This window comes from Cervus canadensis, chromosome 14, assembly GCF_019320065.1.
Source record: "Cervus canadensis isolate Bull #8, Minnesota chromosome 14, ASM1932006v1, whole genome shotgun sequence".
Classification (NCBI taxonomy): Eukaryota; Metazoa; Chordata; class Mammalia; order Artiodactyla; family Cervidae; genus Cervus; species Cervus canadensis.
Genome location: NC_057399.1, coordinates 13,508,175 through 13,529,532, shown reverse-complemented (window position 1 = coordinate 13,529,532; position 21,358 = coordinate 13,508,175). Strand labels below are relative to the sequence as shown.

The 21,358-nt window shown below is 56.1% G+C and overlaps 1 protein-coding gene across 1 annotated transcript in view; it reads right to left on the bottom strand.

Annotated features, from left to right (window-relative positions):
- Nucleotides 1–21,358, bottom strand: part of TLN1 (talin 1) — a 32,706-nt gene that overhangs the window by 8,795 nt on the left and 2,553 nt on the right. Inside the window, exons 2-43 of the mRNA XM_043486490.1 lie at nt 17,613–17,775; nt 17,272–17,369; nt 16,889–17,018; nt 16,655–16,807; nt 16,258–16,400; nt 16,030–16,157; nt 15,280–15,340; nt 14,557–14,661; nt 14,089–14,244; nt 13,228–13,329; nt 12,978–13,054; nt 12,576–12,756; nt 12,291–12,404; nt 12,071–12,179; nt 11,650–11,858; nt 11,405–11,503; nt 10,270–10,437; nt 9,779–10,073; nt 9,065–9,231; nt 8,104–8,232; nt 7,801–7,917; nt 7,586–7,699; nt 7,249–7,383; nt 6,957–7,085; nt 6,705–6,807; nt 6,348–6,556; nt 5,909–6,028; nt 5,519–5,716; nt 5,193–5,332; nt 4,910–5,003; nt 4,700–4,789; nt 4,459–4,581; nt 3,067–3,210; nt 2,439–2,600; nt 2,055–2,195; nt 1,785–1,966; nt 1,454–1,586; nt 1,184–1,285; nt 931–1,101; nt 698–847; nt 489–590; nt 284–403 (exon numbers count right to left, since the gene is read on the bottom strand). Coding sequence (XP_043342425.1) covers nt 284–403; nt 489–590; nt 698–847; nt 931–1,101; nt 1,184–1,285; nt 1,454–1,586; nt 1,785–1,966; nt 2,055–2,195; nt 2,439–2,600; nt 3,067–3,210; nt 4,459–4,581; nt 4,700–4,789; nt 4,910–5,003; nt 5,193–5,332; nt 5,519–5,716; nt 5,909–6,028; nt 6,348–6,556; nt 6,705–6,807; nt 6,957–7,085; nt 7,249–7,383; nt 7,586–7,699; nt 7,801–7,917; nt 8,104–8,232; nt 9,065–9,231; nt 9,779–10,073; nt 10,270–10,437; nt 11,405–11,503; nt 11,650–11,858; nt 12,071–12,179; nt 12,291–12,404; nt 12,576–12,756; nt 12,978–13,054; nt 13,228–13,329; nt 14,089–14,244; nt 14,557–14,661; nt 15,280–15,340; nt 16,030–16,157; nt 16,258–16,400; nt 16,655–16,807; nt 16,889–17,018; nt 17,272–17,369; nt 17,613–17,742 — 5,733 coding nt within the window. The 5' untranslated portion in view covers nt 17,743–17,775. The remainder of the gene's footprint in view (nt 1–283; nt 404–488; nt 591–697; nt 848–930; nt 1,102–1,183; nt 1,286–1,453; nt 1,587–1,784; nt 1,967–2,054; nt 2,196–2,438; nt 2,601–3,066; nt 3,211–4,458; nt 4,582–4,699; nt 4,790–4,909; nt 5,004–5,192; nt 5,333–5,518; nt 5,717–5,908; nt 6,029–6,347; nt 6,557–6,704; nt 6,808–6,956; nt 7,086–7,248; nt 7,384–7,585; nt 7,700–7,800; nt 7,918–8,103; nt 8,233–9,064; nt 9,232–9,778; nt 10,074–10,269; nt 10,438–11,404; nt 11,504–11,649; nt 11,859–12,070; nt 12,180–12,290; nt 12,405–12,575; nt 12,757–12,977; nt 13,055–13,227; nt 13,330–14,088; nt 14,245–14,556; nt 14,662–15,279; nt 15,341–16,029; nt 16,158–16,257; nt 16,401–16,654; nt 16,808–16,888; nt 17,019–17,271; nt 17,370–17,612; nt 17,776–21,358) is intronic.

The window sequence follows — 21,358 nt, the reverse complement described above, 5'->3', positions numbered from 1 at the left end:
CTTGCAGCAGAGCCGAGAAGCAGCCGCAGGCAATCAGGGCCAGCAGGGGAAATAGTGGTAGCCCAGGCAATCTCTAGATCCTGGGCTACTCCTTATCCCTGTGATGGAGGCTTTGATCCCACCCTTTATGGAGCCCTGATCACTCTTTCATGGAGCAGCCCTGAGGATGAGTTCCCCTTCTTATCAAAGACCCGAGTGGCCGAGGATGGGACACTCCCAGAGGTTGACATCATGGGACAAGGGGTACGCCTTGGGTTTTCTGTCAGGGGCAGGGGGAAGTTACCTCTTCATTTTCAGCAGCCACAGCTGCAGGCTTGGCCTGGGAGGCCAGACGGCCATAGTCACTGGTCAGCTGGTTAGCGAGAGGGCCCAGCTCCTCAGGGCTTGTGTTTGACTTGGTTACCTGGTGATAGGAAGAAGTGAATTGATGTCCAAACTCAATGTCCAAACTCTCCCAGAGCAGGCCTCTTATACTCTCCCAGACTCACCATCTCCTGGACGGTGACAGCAATGGCCTTGGCTGTCCGCACCATGGTGGTCTGGTAATCCACAAAGGAACCCTCTGGTTCACCCATTGGTCCTTCATCTAGCTGAGGGGGAGAATGGCGGAGGGGAAAGATGGTGGGCTCAGGGACAATGGTCCATAGGCACCTCTGTCCACAGGCACCTCTGTCTACAGGCTCCCCAAGGCTCCAACCTGGTTGATGGCCTGGGTGATGGAGTCCACCATGCCACCGACGACCCCGGCAGCACTGGCCGCCTCGTTGAGGGTGGTTGTCAGGTCCTCCACGGCCTCTGTCATCATCTGCACAGCCTCCTCCAGGGCTTCCTGGGTGTGAGCTGCTTGCTGTGGGGCAGAGTGAGTGAGGTGGGGCAGGGAGAAGGGGTTTCTGCTTCTCCTTCGGCAGCAGCGGCCCCCCAGCTCAGTACCTTGGGGTTACCGCCGGCTTCCTTGGCCGTGTACAGCAGCTGCAGGGCAGACTCGGCCAAGGTTTTGGTCTGGTCCAGGAGCGCCATCTGCTGTGGGTGGCTCAGGGTTTTGGAGGCAGCACCCACGGCAGCCAGAGTGAGCGGCTCAAAGTACTGGGCCATCTGGGACACCTGCGGCAAGAGGTGGGGACGGGAGTCAGCCCCGGCAGGGACGGGGTTCAGCCTACCCAAGCCCACATGGTACCCCAGGTACCTTGTGACCCAGCTGGGAGGCTTCGGCCCGGGCAGCGCTGGCCAGCGGCTCAATAAGATGGGAGATCTCCTGCACCGCAGTGAGCATCTGGGTGTGCAAGGCCTGGGGAGGAAGTGGACTTTAGCCCTGACTGTGACCCGCACAGGACCCCACTCTTCCTTCCACACCCAACCGACCCAGTACCCAGCATGTTCCATACCCTCCATGTGTCTGTGAACTCACTCCCAGATCCCCCACCTTCCTTAAGCCTGCCCTCCCTCCTCCCCTTACCTCCTGAGAGATCCCCTCACGGGGAGCGAGCTGCTGGCTGACTGCAGCAAGGGAAGCCTGGTCAAGGTCCCGCAGACAGCTGTTCAGAGCTGCGATGGCTGTCTCACACTCCAGCTGCCCTGGAGCCTTGTCCCTGCAGAAGCATCACAGACTCCAACACCAAGTGCACCTCTTGCGCACAAGGCTGGCCCACTTTCCCCTGCACCCCCGAATCTTGGGCCACAGGTGCCCTCCAAAACTGGCCCATCTCACCACACCACAGTGCCCATCCCACTGTTCTGTCAGAGAGATGTGCATCCCCCAGGACAAGGTTTTCCACCCTGCCCCCTACCTCATGCTTGTAATCAGCTTCTTGATGGAGTCTGAGACAGTACGGGAGTGGCCAGCCAGCACGGACCAGCGTGGTGGGTCCCGAGGATTGACGGCCAGGGCTCGGGCTGTCTGAATGAGGCCCCCCGCACTCTCCAACATTGTCTTGGCAGAGATCACAATGGGCTCCATGGCAGCCCGGCCCTGGGGAGGGGGAGGCAGAGGGGTGGGTCTCAAGACTCCTGGAAAGAAGAAGAGGTGGCCGGCAGTCCATGCCTGCACCCTGCCTCACCTCGGGGCTGATCTGGGCAGGAACACTGGAGAACTCGGGGTTGGACGCAAAGGCGCTCAGATTGTCCACGGCCTCCAGCAAAGGGGCTGTTGCCGCTCGGCACTGGGCGCGGTTCTCCTCCGTGAAGGCCCCGTCCAGCGCCTGAGGCGGGGTGACAAGGGGGAGCTCAGGAAGCACTGTAGACAAAGGCGGCGAGGCCCAGGTCTCCCTCCTGAGCTCAGAGGGCACGGGGCGGGGCTGGTGGTGACCAGTGGGGACGGGAAAGACCTTGGGCTCAGGCAGGGGGGACTGGGTGAAGGCCTCAGGGTGACGGGGTGTAGGGGTCAGGTGGGGGGGGTAAGACTGGACGGTCAGGGAGAGGTTGAGAATTCAAACGCTGGGAACCTTGATGGTCTTGACAAGATTGGCCGTGCTGTTGGCCACCTCCTTGGCTGATTGTACAAACTGGCGCTTGGCGGTGGGGTTGGCGGTTCGGGCAGAAGCTAGGCGGCAGCTGTTACACAGTGCAGACGTGTGTTTGGCCACAATGGTGGCTGCGGAGAGCACCTGAGCAGACAGAGATGTGCGAGAGCCATGTGAGGGCAGGGGGCTGCGTCTACACCGGGAGGCAGCCCCTCCAGCTGGGGGACGGACAGCAACCCTTCGGAAGTCTCCTTAGGAAAGACAGAGTCACTGGAAAGTCAAGATCTGGAAGACAGATACCCAAAGACGCGCAGGGTCTAGGAGAAAGGAAGATGAAAAGCCGACACACTACTAGAGAAATCGTTAACAGGCTCAGGGGGAGAGTGAACTCAAACTTCCATAGAGAAGTGGTGAGCTTGGCAGTAATGGAGGGAATGATGAGAAACACAGCCAGAGAAGACAATGACCCAGAGAAGCTGTGGGAAGGTCAGCGCTGGGGCTCCACCCTCCTTCCCCACTCGTCCTGCAACTCCTCCCACCGCGGGGGTGGTCTGTCCTGGCTAAGCAGTCTTTGCCAGGCTTGCTCACAGTGACTGTACCCCCAGGTTACCTGGGCCTGGGTGCAGCCAGGCTCCCCCAGACTCTGACAGGCCATCTGAATCGCCTGGTTTGCTCGGGCAAACTGCGTGGGCTCCACCAGCCCCTGTTGTCCAGCTTGGCTGTTAGGGTCAGACACACCAACCAGATATGCAGCCTGGAGGGAGAGAGGAGTGGGGTGGGGAATAAGGAACATTCCTGAGGCAGGAATGGAATAGCCACGTGGGGACAAAGGGGAGCAGGGGTTGGTTCAGTGGCCGGGGTTCTACCTGAGTGGAGATACATTAGCAAGCTGCGATCATACTATAAAAGAGGGAAAACCCTCTTCTGTTTTGTTAAATGTGTTCAAACATTTCAGAAGATTAAAAAATGGAAAGAAAAAAAAAAAGGAAGAAGCACAGTAAGGTTTTTATCAAAATTCAGTTCCCATGTTTATGTGTTTGCATGTTGAGTCTTAAGGTAAAAAGTAGTGCTTATTTTAAGTGTCGGTAAAAAAAAGTTTGAAAGACACACTCACACACACACACACAAAGCCTCTTTTAGAGATAGTTCTAATAAAACTGTGGGTGGTGTTAGGCTAATTAACACATAATACCTCCAAGCTTCAGAGATTTGGAAAGAGGGAAGGGATGGTTGCCAAAAACTGTTTCTGCTGGGAAGATCATCGTAAGGTTTGATTCTTACTTCACCCAACACATGGTAGCTTTGGATTTTCTTCTTCATGCTTTTCCAGAAATACGTCAAGCCATATAGAGCAGGCCACCCAACAGAACAGGGCAGAGGGAGGTAGGGAGATTGAGGGAAAGAGGCTGAGAGGATGAGCTCTCAAGTCAGTTTGTTTTAAGGATTCATATACAAAAGCAAAATACTCTGAGCCAGTGGATCGTTTTATACTTCATAATGTAGAAAAAGGCAAAGTTAGGTGGTGACTCAGGTAACAGGGAATTTAGCCTCTGGTGCTATTCTCATAGTGTAATTACGTGCGGACGTCCCTGGTGGTCCAGCGGTTGAGACTTTGCACTTCCACTGCAGGATGCACAAGTTTGATCCCTGATTGGGAAACTAAGCCAGCATGCCGTGTTGCTCAGCAAAAAAACAGGTACTAGTTATATGAAACTAACTTGCATATGCTAGTCAGAATATACCGAGAAAGCTGGGGCCACATTCAGTGGTTGGACAGTGTAATCACAACTGAAAGCCCCAGGGCTCGGCGGCGACAGTGATCAGAACTGTGGCTGTTCGATGCTTGCTGACAAACACCTCTACTTTGGGTGGGGGAAGATCCCCATTTTCCACACAGCTGGCTTTGCAAGCATAACTTTGTCTTTTGTGCGTGTGTGTCAGGCTGCGAGGAGCTGGGGTAGGGACAACAGGGCAGTCCCAGGGACCATCCCCGGAGAATAACCTGCGCAGCCGCCTCAGTGAAGCCGCAGAGGGCCTTGGAGGCTGTGGCGACAGCCTCCCCGAACTCCGGCAGGTTTCCGTTCTTGGCATTTTGGGAGATGCCGGTCATGGCCTCACCCAGCACCTGGGGGACAGAGGGTATCGGGAGAGTCAGAGCTTGTCCTCAGAGGGAGAGGGCAGCCCCTGGCTGGCTTATCTTCCTACCCTCTCCCCTCCTTGGGAGGGGAACTGGGTATACCTACCTTTGAGTTTTCCATGACGCTGTCCAGACAGCCAAAGTAGGACATGTCATTGATGGGTTGGACGGGGTTCTCTAGGAGTTCTCGGACCGTCTGTCGGGTGGGGGAAGGGGAGGCAGTTGGTGGTGAAGTGAGATCCAAGACGCCCCCTCACTGCCCTTAGCCAAGAACCCTTTCCTCAACCTCAACCCCATTTAGCCTGCCTAGGCCCACCTCCAATTCCCGCAGGGCATTGTCACACTCTTTCTGGCCTGGTGCCTGCTGGGTGCACATGGTGATGAGCTGGTTGATGCTGTCGGTCACCGCCCTGGGAGGAACGGGAAGTCGAGTGAATGAGTGCACAGGTCATCACTTCTGCATCCTGCTCACGTAGGAAGTAAGTCTCTAGCCATTTCTTTTTTGTCTGGAACAATTCCTGAGCCAGAGACTTCTTACGAAACGTCCCCTCCCCAGTCTGCTTAACATGCAAGGGCTTGGTTTCCCAGCTCCCACTTACCGGGCAGCTGCAGCCAGCTGACTCTTGAGGGTTGGGGCTGCAGGGTCTGTGGACAGGGCCTTGGCAGCGAGAAGAAGTTTGCTTGAAGACATGGAGATACCCTTCAAGTTGGACACGACCTGGGCACGATCCTCCTGGCTCTGTTGAGGGCAAGAAGGTCAATGCATTGTTCAGTCTTTTCTTGTCTGTCTCCAAAAGGGATTCTCTGTCCCAGACACTCAAGTACTGCTAGCGACTGGGGAGGGGAGGGGGCCAGGAGCAGGTCAGGACTCTGTGGTCACAGAGATGCCTCTGACCCTTGAACCGGACCCAGTGCCCCTTCATACCGGAGCCTGGCCTGCCATCTCCACGCCGGCTTCCAGGAAGGTGCTGAAGTCCTGTCCAAATCGACCTGAGGCTCGGGCTAGGTCCTGAGGCGTTCCCCGAGAGGCCTGCACCAGCTCTGTGGCTGCCTGATTCAGCCCGGCAGCGGCTTCATTCAGCCGGCTCTGAGCCTCCTGAAAGGTCCCAGTGCTGGGGGGAAGCTGCAGGATCAGAGGGAGAGTCAGGAGCAAGGACGGGAGTGACATGTGGGGGAGCCTGGTGAAGGAGCTCGGGGAGGTGGGCACAGGCCTGGGGGAGCGGTGAGGGGAGGGGTGCATCCGGGGAGTTAGGGTGACGGGGTAGATACTTGGGGTCCTTTGTCCCCGTGTCCCCTCACACCCCTGTCCTCCTACCGAGTCACTCAGGAGTCGCTTGCTGGCATCTCCCACTGCCCTCAGGGCATTGTCCACATCTCGCTGGCCAGGCAGGCAGCTGACGCAGCGGTTCAGGGCCTGGGTCACAGCTTTAGCCACCTGAGGTGGGAAAGGAGACAGGGTGGCCAAAGCAGAAACAACTGGGGGATCCCCGCCCCCACCCATGGGAGCCTCTGAAAGTGAAAGCGGAAAGGGGGTGCTGTAGCTGAACAGGCGAGAGTATCAAGTTAGGGTATCAAACTTCCCCAAATGCGGTGTTTGGCTGGGCCCAGGTCTCGCTTTTGCTGAGACTCTTCTACTCAGACTGAGAAGAGTGAAATCCAGATAGGAGTCGCAACGCTGATGAGACGCCCCCTCGAGACAGCCTTCTGAGGGGGTCGGGGGAGAGGGAGGAAGCAGCCCTGGCCCAAAACCGAACCTGGGCAAGCCGCTGCTGGCTCTCAGGGTCCCCTGGATGGCCGGCTGCTTTCTTCGCCTCCTCGATGAGGCTGCTGGCCTTGTCCAGGACATCGCTGGCTGTGTCGAGCACAATGGCTTGCACCGCAGGATCTGATGTCAGGGCAGCTACGCCTCTTGCAGCTTGGGCCAGTGACCGCAGCCCACCTGCCACATCCCGAGCTGCAATGCCTGTGGAGACGATGAGAGAGAAAGGGGGGAAAAGGCACCTTTACTGCCGAGCCCTGATGCTGGGGGCTTCCTGTGTCACCCCACCCCTCCTGCAGCTCCCACTCCCCCGCCTGCCCCCACAGGCCTCATCCTGGCCCCGCTCGTGTACCTGCGTAATTCTCATTGCCCTGGGCAACCTCCCCCAGCAGCTGGGCGATGGCGGAGCTCACGGCTTTGGTGCTGTTGCCCAGGTCCTGGGCACATTTCTCCATCTAGGGATGACAGGGAGACTCAGGGACTCAGCCACAGGAGGAATGGGGAAGAAAGAGCTTGAGAAGCTACTGAGAGTCAGCAGGCAGTTTCAACAAAGGTTCAGGGCAGCTCTGGTGAGAAGGAGACTTCAGACCTCACAAACACTTACCGTCTCCCCAGGCAAGGGCTTCAGCTTGCCGTCTCGAGCAGCTGCCTTCACTTCCTGCAGATCTCTCTCCAGATTCTGCACCACACTCAGAGCAGAATCCATTTCCAAAGGCCCACATGCTTCCTGAGCCTACAAACACACAGGGTGAGGGGGGAAGAGTTTGAGGGGTAGGAGGCACACAAGGTCTCACTCATGCCTCAGGTTAGTTATCCATCTGAGGATAGCCTGAACAGGTTCTCCATCATCCCGGGACACGCCCTTCATCTTCCAAAAGGACAGCCAGCTCCCATACCTTCTGGGCAGCAGTACGGAGCTCAGCCAACGCGGTGCCAAGGTTTTTAGCACACTGACTCAGCTGCATGGCCGACGCCTGGTCCTGAATCGTTGGCACGGAGGCCTTTGCGGCTGCCACCATCTTCCCGCCTGGCTGTTGAGGGACAGGGGGGCACGTGAGGCACACCATATGCCCTCTGGGCGTGGGTACAGGAGGGGTGAGGGTCAGGATGTGCTGAGCACTGGGGTTCGGAACAGCGAGAGAGACCACTGGCAGAGACTTAAACTGACGAGATCTAGAGGCCCTGAGCAGCGTGGGAAGGGTGTGGTCTGAGTGGTCAACGAGGAGGCCTTGCCTGCAGGAAGCTTTGGCTGGCGGCGATGAGGGCTAGCTGAGCACTGGGGCTGTCAGGCTGCGCTTGGCTCCCGCGGACGCCCTGCACCAGCAGTGGAATCTGCTCTGCCACAGCCTGTGGGTGAAAATGTCATAAGCACCACCTCCCCACAGGCTGGGGGAAAGTCCCCACCTCCCGTGCCACCTCCGGCCCCCATGTGCTTCCTGGCGTCTCACCTTGCAGCTCTGTACCAGCAGGGGCTGGGGGCCAGCAGAGGCCTTGGGGGTGGAGGTTGCATGTTGGGCTGCTGCGATGGTCTGTGTAGCCGAGGCTGCAGCCTGTTTGGCTGCGTGCTTTAAGGACAAAACAGTAAGGACAAGGCTCAGACGTTCCTGTTCCCCGTCCCTGGCTTACCCTGCCCCTGCTGTTCCTGAGGAAATAATAACTGTTGGCACCGAGGATGCCAGGCATGTCCCCGCACACGCCTCCTGATTTCATTCCTCCCAGAGCACCGACCCGTGCCTACTCCCCAGCCTCACCTCAAGGCGCTGCACCAGCTTCTTCTTGATGGCGTTCTGTGCAGCAGCATTGGTTGCCATGCGGAGACCCTCCGCTGCCTCCCGAAGCCGCTGCTGCTGCTCCTCACTGTCTGGATTGGCGGCTGCTCCCTGAGAGGTGGCAAGAGAGACAGTGACCACCCAGGATCCCTGTGGATCCTAAGTAAGTGCTTCTTTGACGTCTCCATGCTCACACTTTTTTTCTTGAAGTCACTGCTAACCACCCCCACTGAAAGGTAATCATGGTTGAGACAAGCTCCCTCAGGTGGGCAAATGGGGAGTCGTCGGGGCCCTGGCTTCCTTCTGGGATGCTGAAAGCCCCTCCTTAGGCAGGACTGTTTCTGCTTCTCCCCGGGGAAGTGGCCATAGTTCTTCCCCACTCCCCACAAAATGCCATCAGCAAAGGGGAGTGAGCAGGGCTCTTGGGGACAAGGAGGACACGGTTTAGAGCAGGGATCTCAGAACACCAGAGCAGGGGCCCTGGTTACTCTGCAAAGTGAAGAGTCCAGTGTCCAGGGACCCAAGAATCTTCTGGCTTCTTCCTGCTGTCTTCTACACCTGGTGTTCCTGTGTCCCACTGCCTGGCCCTTCTCTGTGCTGCTAGCAACGGATCCCTGGGACTGAATGCCCGTGTGCAAGCATTCAGGGAGCAGGCAAGCGGTGGCCGCACAGTAGGGAACAGTTGGAACCCCAGGCCCTGGACTCAAGAGGAAGCAGAGGGGCACAGTCTGTCTCTCAGCAAGGACTCTTTGGGTCACACTGGCTGAAAGCCTGGCGCCATCCGCTCACGGCCGAGAGGCGCGTCTACTTCCTCAGTGCTCCTGTATTTGTTCTCTTGTATCTTCTGCTTTTCCCAAGTTGCTCCTATAAATGAAGGTGATTATCTGGACCCTCCTACTTCCCACAGGGCCCAGTCTGGCGGTCTGCACAGAAGGCTCCCCACCTTGGCAGCCTCCACCATCTTGGCTGTGGCATCAGCCAGGATCTTGGCGGCACTTAACAGCTTGCGGGAATTCTCCAGATCACTCTCCCCCTCGGCATCAGCCTTGATGGCGTTCACCAGGTCAGAGGTGGCTTGGGCGAGGATGCGGGCCTGTCGTACCATCTCACCTGAGAGCATAGGTACAGTCAACAAACAGAGCCAGAGACGCTGAGAGGGTGTCAGGGTGGGGAAAGAGATGCAGACAAGGTAGATGCTGAAGTTCTTGAATTGATTTCCCTGGAGTTACTGTTTTCTGGGTTCAGGATCTTGGAAAGGGAGAGATCTCTTGGTGGGTTTTAATGGGGGCAGGGGTGATGGGGTGGGGTGACAATGGGGAAGACAGTCTCCAATGGGTATTTTCCGCAGTCTTAAGTGGATGAGGCTCGTTGTGAAGGATTTTGGGAGTGAGGGAGTGGAGGCGGGACAGCTATCTCTTAATACTGCCACTTTCCATCTATTTTTGTGGGTACTTTGGTATGTTCTTTAACTGCACCAAGAAAGGCAGGGCAGTGATTCTATTCCTGCCTAACAAATGGGGAACTGGAGACTTCAGAGATTGAACGCCCAGCCCCGTGCTGAGTCCTCAGGGGGGCTGGTGGCAGGTCTGCAAGGAAGAGTCCAGCAGGCTCAGAGAACCTCATCGGGGTTCTTTGTCTTCCCGGGGGGTGTCCTTACCAGCATCACCCATGGAGCTGAAGATGTTCTCGGTGACAGTGAGGATGGTGTCAGTGGCCTGGTCGTAGCGGCCGGCAGGCCCCGCCCCTGTGGCATGGGCCCTCACGTGCTGCAGCAGCTCATTCAGGGCCTGGGTGACGGCTGTGGCCGCCGCACCTACCCCCCGCAACAGCTGCGCGTCCTCTGTGGCGGCCTGGGAGGCGGACACACAGCCCTCCACGGCCTTGGCCACGAGTCGCCCGGCCTCCACCAGCTGCTCTTGGCAGACTGGGGAGCTGATAGTAGGAGCCACCACCTGCGGGCAAAGTGAGTGTCAGAGACGTAGGTGAGGGAGAGCAGTTGTGAGGTGTGGTATCTGTGGTTCTGTGGTGTTCACAACAGTGACTAGGTTGGGCAATGAGGCCTTGGGGGCCAGAGGGATTAGATGAGAGGCTCCAGGGTGTGTGGAAGCATCACCTCTTGGCGCGGGCTGGCGCACCTTCGGGGCTCACCTTGGTACAGGCCACCAGCTGGGAGGTGGACAGGGCACACTGTGTGGCCGCAGCGATGACCTGGGTCTGAAGCCCTGAGTCCTCCGTCCGCTGGGCCACACTCTTGGCCTTGAGGACCAGGGCAGCTGCGGCGCTTGCCACGGCCTTGGCTAGTTGCATGAGCACGTCCTGTGAGAAACCAGCGGTCAGCAGGGCCCGAGATCCAGCTTGGGGTCCAAGGGCCCTTCTCAGAGGCGTAAGCTGTTTCATTAGTCCCACTGCCTCCAATCACAGAACTGTGTGCAGAAGCAACCAGAACCTACCCAAGCCCCTGCCTCGAGCACCAAGTAGGACAGAACCCCCACCAAGGAACAAACCCACACCGAGAGGAACGGTACACCGAAGGGAGGCGGATACACTCGGACGGCGATGGGGAGGGAGGGCAGGCGGTGCTGTCACGACAGGGTGGAGGGGGGTCCCCCCGCCCCCAGCGATTTTTCTCTATTCCTTCTCTGTCTTTGGTTGGGTGCAGTCCCCCTGGCGTCTCGGGAACAAGTCCCTGTCCGAGCCTCTGGGGTCCCGCCTGCACCACGCCTCCCCAGCTCCCGTCGTGCTCTGCTCCCCGGAGGCCAGGGCAGGGGGCAGAGTGAGTGTATGCGGCTCAGCGAGGACAGAGCTGGGAAGGCCCAGGCCAGAGGCCGTTACCGTAGGGGGGCCGGGGGGAGATGGAAACCCAGCCCCGCTGGGTGCACAGATCTGCATGGGAAATCCAGGATGACAAGTCAGCTGAGGAAACTGGCATGGGGTGGGAAGGGGGGCGCATCCTCTGGGTATGAGGTTAAAGGACTAGAAGGAGGGTCAAGAGGCCCTCAAGTTGGGGTGAGGGCTACATATGGGGAAGCCTGGGAAAGATGACAGTGGCCAAAAAAAACTCTTCAATAAGGGCCAAGGGTGAACTAATAGGTTAAGTTGGGATTCAGGGGTTCTGAATTCTCAGCCCCCCAGAAACAGACTGGGGGGGTTCCAGTGTGATTCCTGGAAAGAGGTTCAGGTTGGCTCTGAGGGGTCAATTTATAGTAGCTGGACTAGAGCTGGATTCAGGATCAGAGGTCACCTCCTAGAAGCTGGGGTTCTGGGGGCTGGGTGAGTCACCAACCTGGAAGTGGGGGTCAGTATCACTTTCCCCAATTTGTTGCAACAGCTCCCCACTGGCCTGGCCCACGTTCCCAGCTGCTTGCAGCAGGTTCTGACGGGGCTGTGGAGAGTGAACACCAGTCAGAAGCTGCCCCGTCTCTGCCAAGATGTCCCCGGGTCCTACACGCCCATGGCTCCCCATCTCCACCCTGCAATCCTTGGGCTCGAAGCCTCTCCTCTCCCTCGGGCCGAGCCCTGGCCCCTGACCTCGGCACTGGCCGGCTGGGCACTGCGCAGCAGCTCCGACACCGCCCCCGCCAGGCCCTTGGCCGCCTGCAGCAGGGGCCGGCCGCTGCCGCCTTCGTCCTCCAGCAGGGCGGCAAGCAGCTTCACGCCACGGGACATCTCCGTCAGGTTGGAGGAGATGGTGGTGACCGCACAGCCCACTGCCGTGTAGTCTGTCTCGGCAGGGTCCCCTTGGGGAGGAGGACGACGGGATCAGTCACAGGCAGTTAGCCACACACACACAGACACCACCACTCACCGCCCGCCCCCACACTGAGGGAGACGCGCACACACAGTCCCTTCCATGAGTCAAGGTGCAGTCACATCCGAGCCAGTCACACTCACGCCTGCACACACGCGCCCTCCCGCCCCCGTTACCCAGAGAGCTCAGCATCCAGCCTACCTGCGGTCAGGTTCACCACAGAGGCAGTACCGGCGGTGATGGCGTCCACCTGGGAGTGGATTTCATGCTTGGATTCATCCATCTTGTTCTTACGCCAGGCCTTTGAGGCCTGAGGGGAAGAGAAACCAACCTCAGGATTGGCTCTGCTCCAGTCAGCCCCAACCCTGGTCCCTGGAGTTTCAGCTTCAGCACCACTGGCCCTCCTCTGTCCCACACTCACAGCGTCCTGGCCCAGAGGGGGCAGAGTGTCGAAGTCATCCAGGGTGGCCTGGGCGGCCTGCACGGCCTGCATGCTGGAGTTGATGGTCCCAGTCAGTGCCTGCTGGGCTGACGTCTGTAAGACAAGAAGAGTAACAGGGAACCTTTAGAGAGAGAAGATAAAGGAGAGCCTGAGGCCAAGGAGAGGAATACTCATCGGGACACAGGAAAAGACCGCCTAGCTTCCAGCTAGGCCCAGCAGAGGAGGGTCTGCCTGGAATCGAGGCTGCAGTGGGGGCGCTCTTACCAAAGGAGGCATGTGTCCTCGGTGCATCTGGCCACTGGTAATCTGCTGCTGGGCAGGCGGCATGCTGCCCACCTGGAAATTTTCGGGACCCGAGGCTCCGGAGCGCATGATGGCGGGCAGGGCCACGGAGCCGTGCTCCACCTTCCCCACCCGGTTATACTGCTGCTGAAGCACAGTGGACCTGAAGAGGAGACGTTCAGGGAGCGCTCCGAGGGCCTCCTCCGCTCATCCCCTGCCCACCTGCTCTACCGCCTCCGCCTGTCCTGCGCTTCGGGGGTGCGTGAGGCCTCATCACAGCCTGAGACTTAGAGAGCCATCCTAAGGACCCCCACCCCCCAGTCCTGGGGGTCATGCCTTGCCTTCCCTGCCCGAGGAATGGGGTCAGCCCCGCTCCCTTCGTACTTTTTGGGGGACACCGAGTCCTCCAGCATAGTAGACTCCTCGTCTCCCTCCAGCCCAAAGTGATCCTTGCTTTTTTTCTGTAGGAGAAAAAAGGAACAAGTATCAAAGAAGAGGGAAGTGGAAAAGGCAGCCTCTTCTTTCCCCAGTCAGCCATCTTCCAGAGCCTGGGTCCCAGTTTCTAGAGGACCTTGCGCGGGGGCAAGGTGCAGTAAGAGACGGAGGCGGCGGGGGTGCGGGAGGCAGTGCTCACCTTCTTCAGGATGATGTCAATGTAGCCAGCGATGAGCTGAGCGATCTGCTCCCCTTCGGTCGTCTGCACCGAGTAGTAGCCATCTTGGTAGTCCCCGAAATCCTAGGGGGGCAATGGGGCGGGGCTCAGCGGGGAGGCCTGAGTCAACCCGGGACAGGAACGGGTGGGGCAAGAGCCCAAGGCCGAGCTGTTGAGGCTGCCCTCCCGTGTGAGCAGCCTCTGGGACAACAGCCCTTCTTCAGTCTCCGAGTTCTCTATTTCCCTTGGAGGGAAATACTTTATTTCTAAGGAGTTTATCCTTTACCCTACACAGTTTCAAATACATGACATTTAGGAAATCTCTCTTCTGTCACCCTGATGATAAAATTGGGAGGACACATTCATCATTAAATGACCAGAGTGAAGGATGAGCACTAATATCCAAAATGGAAAAATCGCCTTCACTAATTTCCCTTCTCAGTGGGGCACTTCCTCAAGGTGGGATCAGTCTTCAATTTGCAAAGCCGAAACAGGAAGCTAGAGGCCGGGCTACTGTAAGGAGTTGCTGCTGAAACAAGGGAGGCTTATTTTTCTATCATCTTTTTCTTCCCTCACTCCAAGTGGCCTGTGATCTCAGCTTGCTGGTTACAATTTGGTTCTGCTGATTTTTAAAAATGTTTTATTTTTAGCTTCTCTCATTCTCCAGGACAGAGTTTCTCCTCTATTCTAAACTCCAAGTTCCTATAATAGCTCCAAAGTTCTCCTTTGTTCTGGAATCACTTTCAGGGTACCTAGCTCTGCACAGAGGGGCTGGGGAGACCTCTGCGGCTGCCCCTTCTCTGGGAACTACACAGCCCTTTGTCCCCCAAGACCCCAGCTCACCAGGGTGAAGCTCTTGGGAGACGCAGCCCAGCGTTTGATGTTGGTGAGGTTCCATTCCTGGATCACCTCCTTGGTCTTCTCATCCACCCGCATCACACACTCCTTAGTGATGCCCAGAAGCCTGGGCACCAACTTGTTCTTTCCTTTCATCTTTTCCTGTGAGGCAGAGGTCGTGGATGTTATTAGTCAGGGGATCAGATCCAGACCACCAAGGGGTGCTGATGGAGGCAGGAGATATAACTGGGGTGTCTGCGGATGGACCTGGACAAGGCCACGCTAGGATAAAGGGAGAGGGAGGGAAAACGCAGCGCCGGCGGGGAGTGCTGACAAGGGGCAAGTTTTCACAAGGGACAAAATGAAACTCTTGGGGAATGGCAGAAAATGTGACTCAGGGCAGGGCTAGAGACTCAGAGAGGAAAGGGTAAGAGCAGAGGTAAGGGTGGGCAGGGAGAAGGGTCAGTAACCCACCTTGACCAGGAAGAAGGAGACGCCGTACGTCTTGAGGGAACGGGCCAGCTTCACATACCGTACCTTGGCCTCAATCTCACTCATCTGTCCACAGTTCTTGTGTGCCTTCGAGTATAAAATGGGGAAACTTTTAGCAAAATCTGAGTGAGATGACACAGCAGACTAGAGGTTAAGTTGGGATGTGAACTATGGTAGGAGAGTATTATGGGAACACAGTAAAGGTTAGGGGAGCAGGCTATGAGAAATGAGAAGGTGACGGGATGGGTTGATATAGAATATGCAGAAGCAATGGTTCAAGAAGCAAAGGATACAGTTAAGGGACCTGCAGATGTTCTATAGATGTGAAGGGACAGTTAGGAAGTAGAAGGTCAAACAGAAGGCCTTTTGGGCTGAGGATTCAAAGAACTGAGATAACACCTTCTGTCTGTACAAAGATCTGCTCTTCACAGTGATTCCCTATCAGTCCTATTCAGGGAAGAGAGTTATCCCGTGTTAGAGGGAAAGGAAAGAAAACAAGATTATTGAACTGAGGTCCACAGCAGATGCAGTGACGCAGCCCAGGCCAGAAGCCCAGGTCTTTTGCTTTCCTGGCGCGAGAGAGGGAGGAGAACAGCTTGGAGGGTGGAAGCAGGGCAGGGGTGATGAGCAGGGCTCCATTCAGTCAGTAGGATTAGGCAGCAAAGCTCCCAGGTCATCCCAAACATGTCCCTTGCCCCCATTCACCTGGAAGATCTTACGCTCTCCCTTCTGCTTCACATACTCCTTGGGCAGGAAGTCCTTCAGGCTATACCAGAAAAGGGAGGGTCAGCATGTAGTGGACAGCATCAGGGCTATGTGGGCCATGGACTGTGGGCCTGGGGGTGTGACGAGATATCTAGGAGAGTGTTATATTTGGGGAGAAGGAAGATTCAAGGCACGAGAGTCTAGATTGTCCCTGAAATTGAAGTGACTTAGTACTAACTCTTGAATGCAGCCTGACTCTCTCTCTACAGAGAAAAAGACTGAGGGAACTTGAGTTGGAGGCTCATTTCTTGGGGAAAAGAAAGACTAGATCACAGTTTTAGGGAATCAAGAGCAGAAGGGGCTCACTAGAAGGATGACCATGCTTGTAGGAAGCTGAGAAATACCAGTGGATGAGACCTATGAGACTTCTGAAATCTCAGGTTCCCTGTGACAAAAATGTACCCTGTTTGCCTCTGGCTATTGCAGCACAATTCTTCAGAGACTTTCAAAAAAGTGACATGCTTGCATCAGAGGTAGGGGGCAGGGACAGAGTCTGGACTACTTTCACATTCCACATGGGAAGAGACACGTGGAGGACGGAGGCTGAAAAGGCCCGCATGGGCGTCAGGCCCTGGGAACTCAGAAGAGGAAGCAGGGGAGAAGGCCTGGGATGGAGACAGGTGCACTATGCTAGGGCTGCAGTGGCAAGGAGTCCTGGGCCCTGACAGGTGAGGGGTGAGGGTCACTCACTCGAGGAAGCCGGCCTTGTGCTTCTGCTCATTGTGGGGCCCGAACTGGATCTGGCATTGGAAGCCAGCGAACTCACAGGCCTTGTCGAAGGAGACGGGGTGGGAGCCGTTCAGGATGTCGTCTCGTGCCTGAGGAGCACAGAGAAAGGAGACAAATGCTGTGTGGGGCGCGGGGGCGCCCCGCCACGCCCCTGCCTCTCTCTCTGCCGCCCACCACCGAGCCCCCTACCTGCACGTAGAGAAGGTTCAGCTGGACGGGGTCACGGGAGTCCACGTTCTGGTCTGAGTAGAAGAACTTCCTCCGGAGCAGAAGCGTCTCGTGCTCCTCCACCCCCTGCTCCCTCAGGGTCCGGCCGTGGTCCAGCCAGTTCACTGGGACACAGAGGGTCCCCTCAGTGCCCGGTCCCTGCAGCCCTTACACCGTCAGTCTTTCATTTTTTGTTTCTTCATGTCCCACCCTCTCCCACTAATACGTTCCATTCCATGAGTGTAGGACTTGGTTTTAGCACAGATGCAGCCCCAGAGTGTAAACACTGCCTTGCAAAAGAAAACTCAGAGAGTAACGCAGAAGGGGTGCCCCCGACACCCCCGTGATCTCGGATGCCCCCGCCAGCCCCCTTGCTCACGCTCGTCATCCGTGTGCAACTTCTGCTTCAGCTTCTCCATCTTCTTTTCATCTCGCAGCAGGGTCTTGTCCTTTCGTAAGGTCCCCGTCACCTCCTCCTTCTTCTCTTCCATAATCTCTCGGACCAGCGAATATTCATCGTGGTTGGTGATGCCTGGGGGAGGGGGCGGGTTGGTCACAGGCCCGGCAGAGTTCTGAGGCCTCCCTCCGAGCCCCCACCCCGCGCGCCCCTTACCAATGCGGGCACAGATGGTCATGAGCATGTCGGTGACGGTCTTTGAGTCGTCCACCATGACAGTCTTCACGGTGCCATCCAGCATGCGGATCTTCAGGGGCCTCTGTTTCTTCCTGTACTCCATGGTGTCCTGTTGGGTCAGGAAGAGGAGGGGCCCACTTTAAGCTAAAGATATTACTTTCTTTTCAGGCAGCCAGAGAGGGAAGGAAAGTAGATTACTAAAAGGAAGACTGTGGTGGCTTGCTTGAAAACAGGGTATTATGACTGCCTGTATTAGAAAGCATGGGAGAGCTCGAAGACAACAGATATGGGTGCTGAATAGGAGGCAGAAGGAGGGAAGTGATGGCAGAGGATATTGGTGGTCCTTGTGAAGGGATACTCACCCCATTTCGGAGCATGTAGTAATCCAGAGCTTTCCCGGCCTCCAGCCATATACCCTTTTTGGGGTCATCATCTGACAGAAACAGCCCAAAGTCGCTGGCTAAAAGAGAAGATGGGTCAGCTTAGGCTTATAAAAACCCCAGTGTAGTTGAATGGCTACACCACGACCACTTATTATTTTCCCAGTGATCCCGGGCCTAAAGAGGAGGGCGGGGGCCAAGGAACACAGACCTGAGAGATGAGAAGACTTGGGGCACAACAGAGTCATCTCCCAAGGCCAAGAGCCTGGGAACGAGAAGGGACCAAGGGCTCCCGTCCCAGGCACCCGGGCAGTCAGACTCACGAGGGCCAGCCAGGGCCTCTGGGATCCGCTCGCGGATGATCCGACAGGCGTCATACACCATGGTAGACGGCTCGAATTGCATCGTCTTCACCACATTCCCAATGCTGATCTTCAGCGAAAGTGCAACCATGGTGGCGGCTTCTTCTCTCCAGCCTGGCTATACCTGGCCCATGGCATCAGGGCATTAGAATACACCCTCATTGGAGGAGAGGAGCCCCCCACATGGAGACCCAGGAAAGGGAGTTACCAAAGCAGAAAACAGTGAGCGTGTTTTTGTTTTTATTTAATGATATTAAAGAGTGAAAGATGAGCTGTATCAAAAGGACTAGTCTTAGGTGTCTGAGATCTCTGAAGGAGAGGTTGGTCTGCAAGGCACAAAGGCAGGTCTGAAACAGTGTTACCCGAGGACACCACCCCACTCCCAGCACTGGAATCTGGGCCTCCCTTCTTTCTTCCAAGTGTTTCTCTCTTATCCTCGTCCCTGCTCACCTCCTTTCCCAGTCCTGTCTCTGCCCTATTTTCACCCTTCCTGGTTCAGTCTTTTTCTCTTTGTCTCTTACTAGATCCTTCTGGCTTCTCCCTGTCTGGGATTTCCAGAGCGCTGCCCTGACTCATCACGTGATCTTTCCTCTCACAGCTTTAGTCTCTTTCTCTGCAGAATGAAGACGTTATATTAGATAATCCCCAAGGGCTCTTGAGCCCTGCAAACACTGACTTGAGCTGGTCTGGCAGGGAGGCCCAACACTGCAGTTCAAGCCATCCTGGCTTACGCGTCTCAGCTCCCCAGTAACTTGACATGCTGGGGGCCTCCCGGAGCAGCTTGGTCCACATTTGGCTCCCCCAGCAGTCAAGCCAGAATCATGGTTTTTCTAATCCAAAGGGATCTCAAAAGTGATCTAGTCAACTCTTTAATTTTGCAGAAGGGGAATCAGACTGGATATGTGTTTCAAGGCAGCTCAGAGAGAGAGCCCAGTCCCTCTTAACTCCTCAGGCCTTGCTCCTTCTAAGACAGCAGGTTAATACCCAGTTCCCACCATAACTCCTCCTATGCTCTGTCCTCTTCAGTAAGTCCTTCTCAAACACTGCCCTCCAGCTCAGCTGCCTCTCCTGACAGTCTTCCTTACAGCTGGGGACACTAGTCCCACCCAGCCTTCCCCCGCCCTCCAGGCTCCACCCTCCATGGAGGTGGCAGGTGGCGCACAGGGCACCAGACAAGTCTGCCTGGCAGCTGATGATGTGACCAGCTCCGTCCAGGGATTGGTGCCTCTTACCCAGGCGAGGTGAGCAGGTCCAGGCAGCCCACTCCCCCCTCTGCAAACTGCCAGCCCCAAGGGGGAGAAAGCACGGCTAGAGGGAAGCTTGGAAGCGGAGGTCGGGGTCTTAGAAGAAGAAGGTAGGAAATAGAAGGCAGCAGCTGAGAACTAGGGAAGCTGGGAAGGGGTATGTTTTTGGATGGTGAAGAGATGAGGAGAGATTGAAAATCTAGGTAGAAACAGGAGACAGGAGGCAGATGTGGCCAAGGTCTGGATCAGGAGTGTGACAGACAATTTCTGACCTTATAAATAATCTCGAGTCTCCAAAAAGAAGAAACCACAGCTCGCCCTCAATCCTTACTCCCAACAAGAGGGGACCCTCCCACTCTCCTCAGTTCTAGGTCTCTGCCCCCCTCCCCATCCCTGGCACACCTCTCCCGATAGCTGGACAGACCTGGCTGTTGGGTCGCTGGAAGGCTGGAAGGTCTGTCAAGCTGAGGACAGACTGAAAAGACCTTCCAGCCTCAGCTGAAATTGCACATCTCCCCCCATTTCCTCCGGACATACGGACACCCCCCTTCCTCCTGAAGCATGGAAACCTCTGGTGAGACCCCGATAAGGGAGTTGACTCGTGGCTACCCTCACTTTCAGGCTGGTCCTGAGTGGACACCCACACAGCCGCAAGTGGGTGAAGGAGCAAAAGGAATCGAATGAGTTGGGGGCAGTGAGAGCACAGAAGCGGGCCCCTGGAAGTTAAGGGGAGAAGCTATCCAATTCCTGTTCTGGCTGGAGAACTTTGCTCCCCTTTCTACTTTCTGTCACGTTTTATGGAACAGCAACAATCTCCCCCCTCTGTGTCCCCCTCCCAGAGAGCTCCTCCTCCCTCAAGACATTCCTGAGATGCATTCCAGAGGAGTTGGGCAATTGGGGGGGTGGGGGGAGGATAGAGGACAGAGGTCAAATCCCAGCAAGGAATGGAATGTAAGTGTACTGGGGGTAAGGAATTTGGGGGACATAGAGAATATAGTCAGAGCAGATACCCACAAAGGGAGCTGCAGAGAGGCAGGGAGTTACAGAGAGGGACAGACGGAGAGAGAAAGCTGAAGATAGACTCAGAATGTAAGAGGGTTGGGGGGAGTAACACTTAAGTCTGTTACCAAATTTGGCCTCTGAGTCTGTAACCGCGGGGAGGGGGGGAGGGCTGTGGGTGAGACTGACATATCCGGCCTCGGGCTGCGGCAGGCTCACTTAGGGCTGGGCCTGACCTCCCCAGCACAGCCCTTCCCTACCTCCATCCTGATCCATGCATGTGCATTCTCCCTAAACCTACCCCAGCCTATGCACAGAGCTCTTTCCCCCAAAGTTACTTATAGTCTCTACATACACACACATTATCTCAAGCACACAGCCCCTACACAGCTCCATCACGACAACGTTATCTTCTCATAAGGACTACCTCTGTCGTCAAGCACACAACACTCAGCCCCAACGTCTCTCTCGTGGGCATTCTCCTTCCAGTCTTCTAGGGAGCAGTTCTGACGGCCTGCTGGGGGAAGGCCCTGGTTCTGTGGCTGGGAACCAAGAAGGGTAAGCACTCGCGTCTGCCCTCAGCAGAGTGGATAGCTACATACAGAGTTATAATAGAAGGCAGGATGAGGTAAGAACCAAGCAGTACGTGCTCATGGGAGAGATCCCTTTCAGGTCAGGGAAAGGGGACTAAAATGTCTCCATGAAAAGTGTCATTTGAAGTCAAGATTTAAACAAATAAAGATAATAAGAAAAAACAATGATCTATCTTTTATTGACGATATGTCAATTGCTTTGTGTACACAATTTCATTTAATCCTTACAACAACCCTGCAAGGTAGGTGTCGTTATTTCCATTTTTACAGATTAGGAAACTCAGGCTCAAAGAAGTTAAACACTTGCTCAAGGTGCTTGTCCAAAGTCACACAGCTAATAAGTTGTGAAGTCAGGATCCAAACCCAGGTCTTTCTGACTCCAAAGCCCAAGCTCTCTCCACTATTCCAGCCAGCCGGAGATGAGTCAGGGGTGGCATTCCAGGCAGAGAGAATAGCATAAGCAAAGGTGGAGAAGCAGGAAATCACGGAGGAGCATTCAGGGAAGTGAGGAGCAGGCTGGTTGAAGCACAGGGTACCTGCAAGTGAGCAGTGATGGGGAAGTCAAGGTTAGGATGGAAAGGCAGGCGTGGACTCAGCAGGATGATGCGGGATTTCCACCCACCAGAGGGCAACAGGAGGCCAAGGGAGGCTGTGATCAGAGAAGGGACGCAAGCAGAACTCGACTTCAGGAAGCTCACTCTGGCAGCTACCTGGGAGGTTGGTTATAAAGACCCTGCACAGGCACAAGTAGGAGGCAATGAGGCCAGGGTTAGAACGGCAGAGAGGAGGACGTCACTCATCAGAAATCTGAAGAGGTAGAACCAACAGGATCTGATGACAGGTTGAACTCAGGAACCGGGGCCCCAAGTGA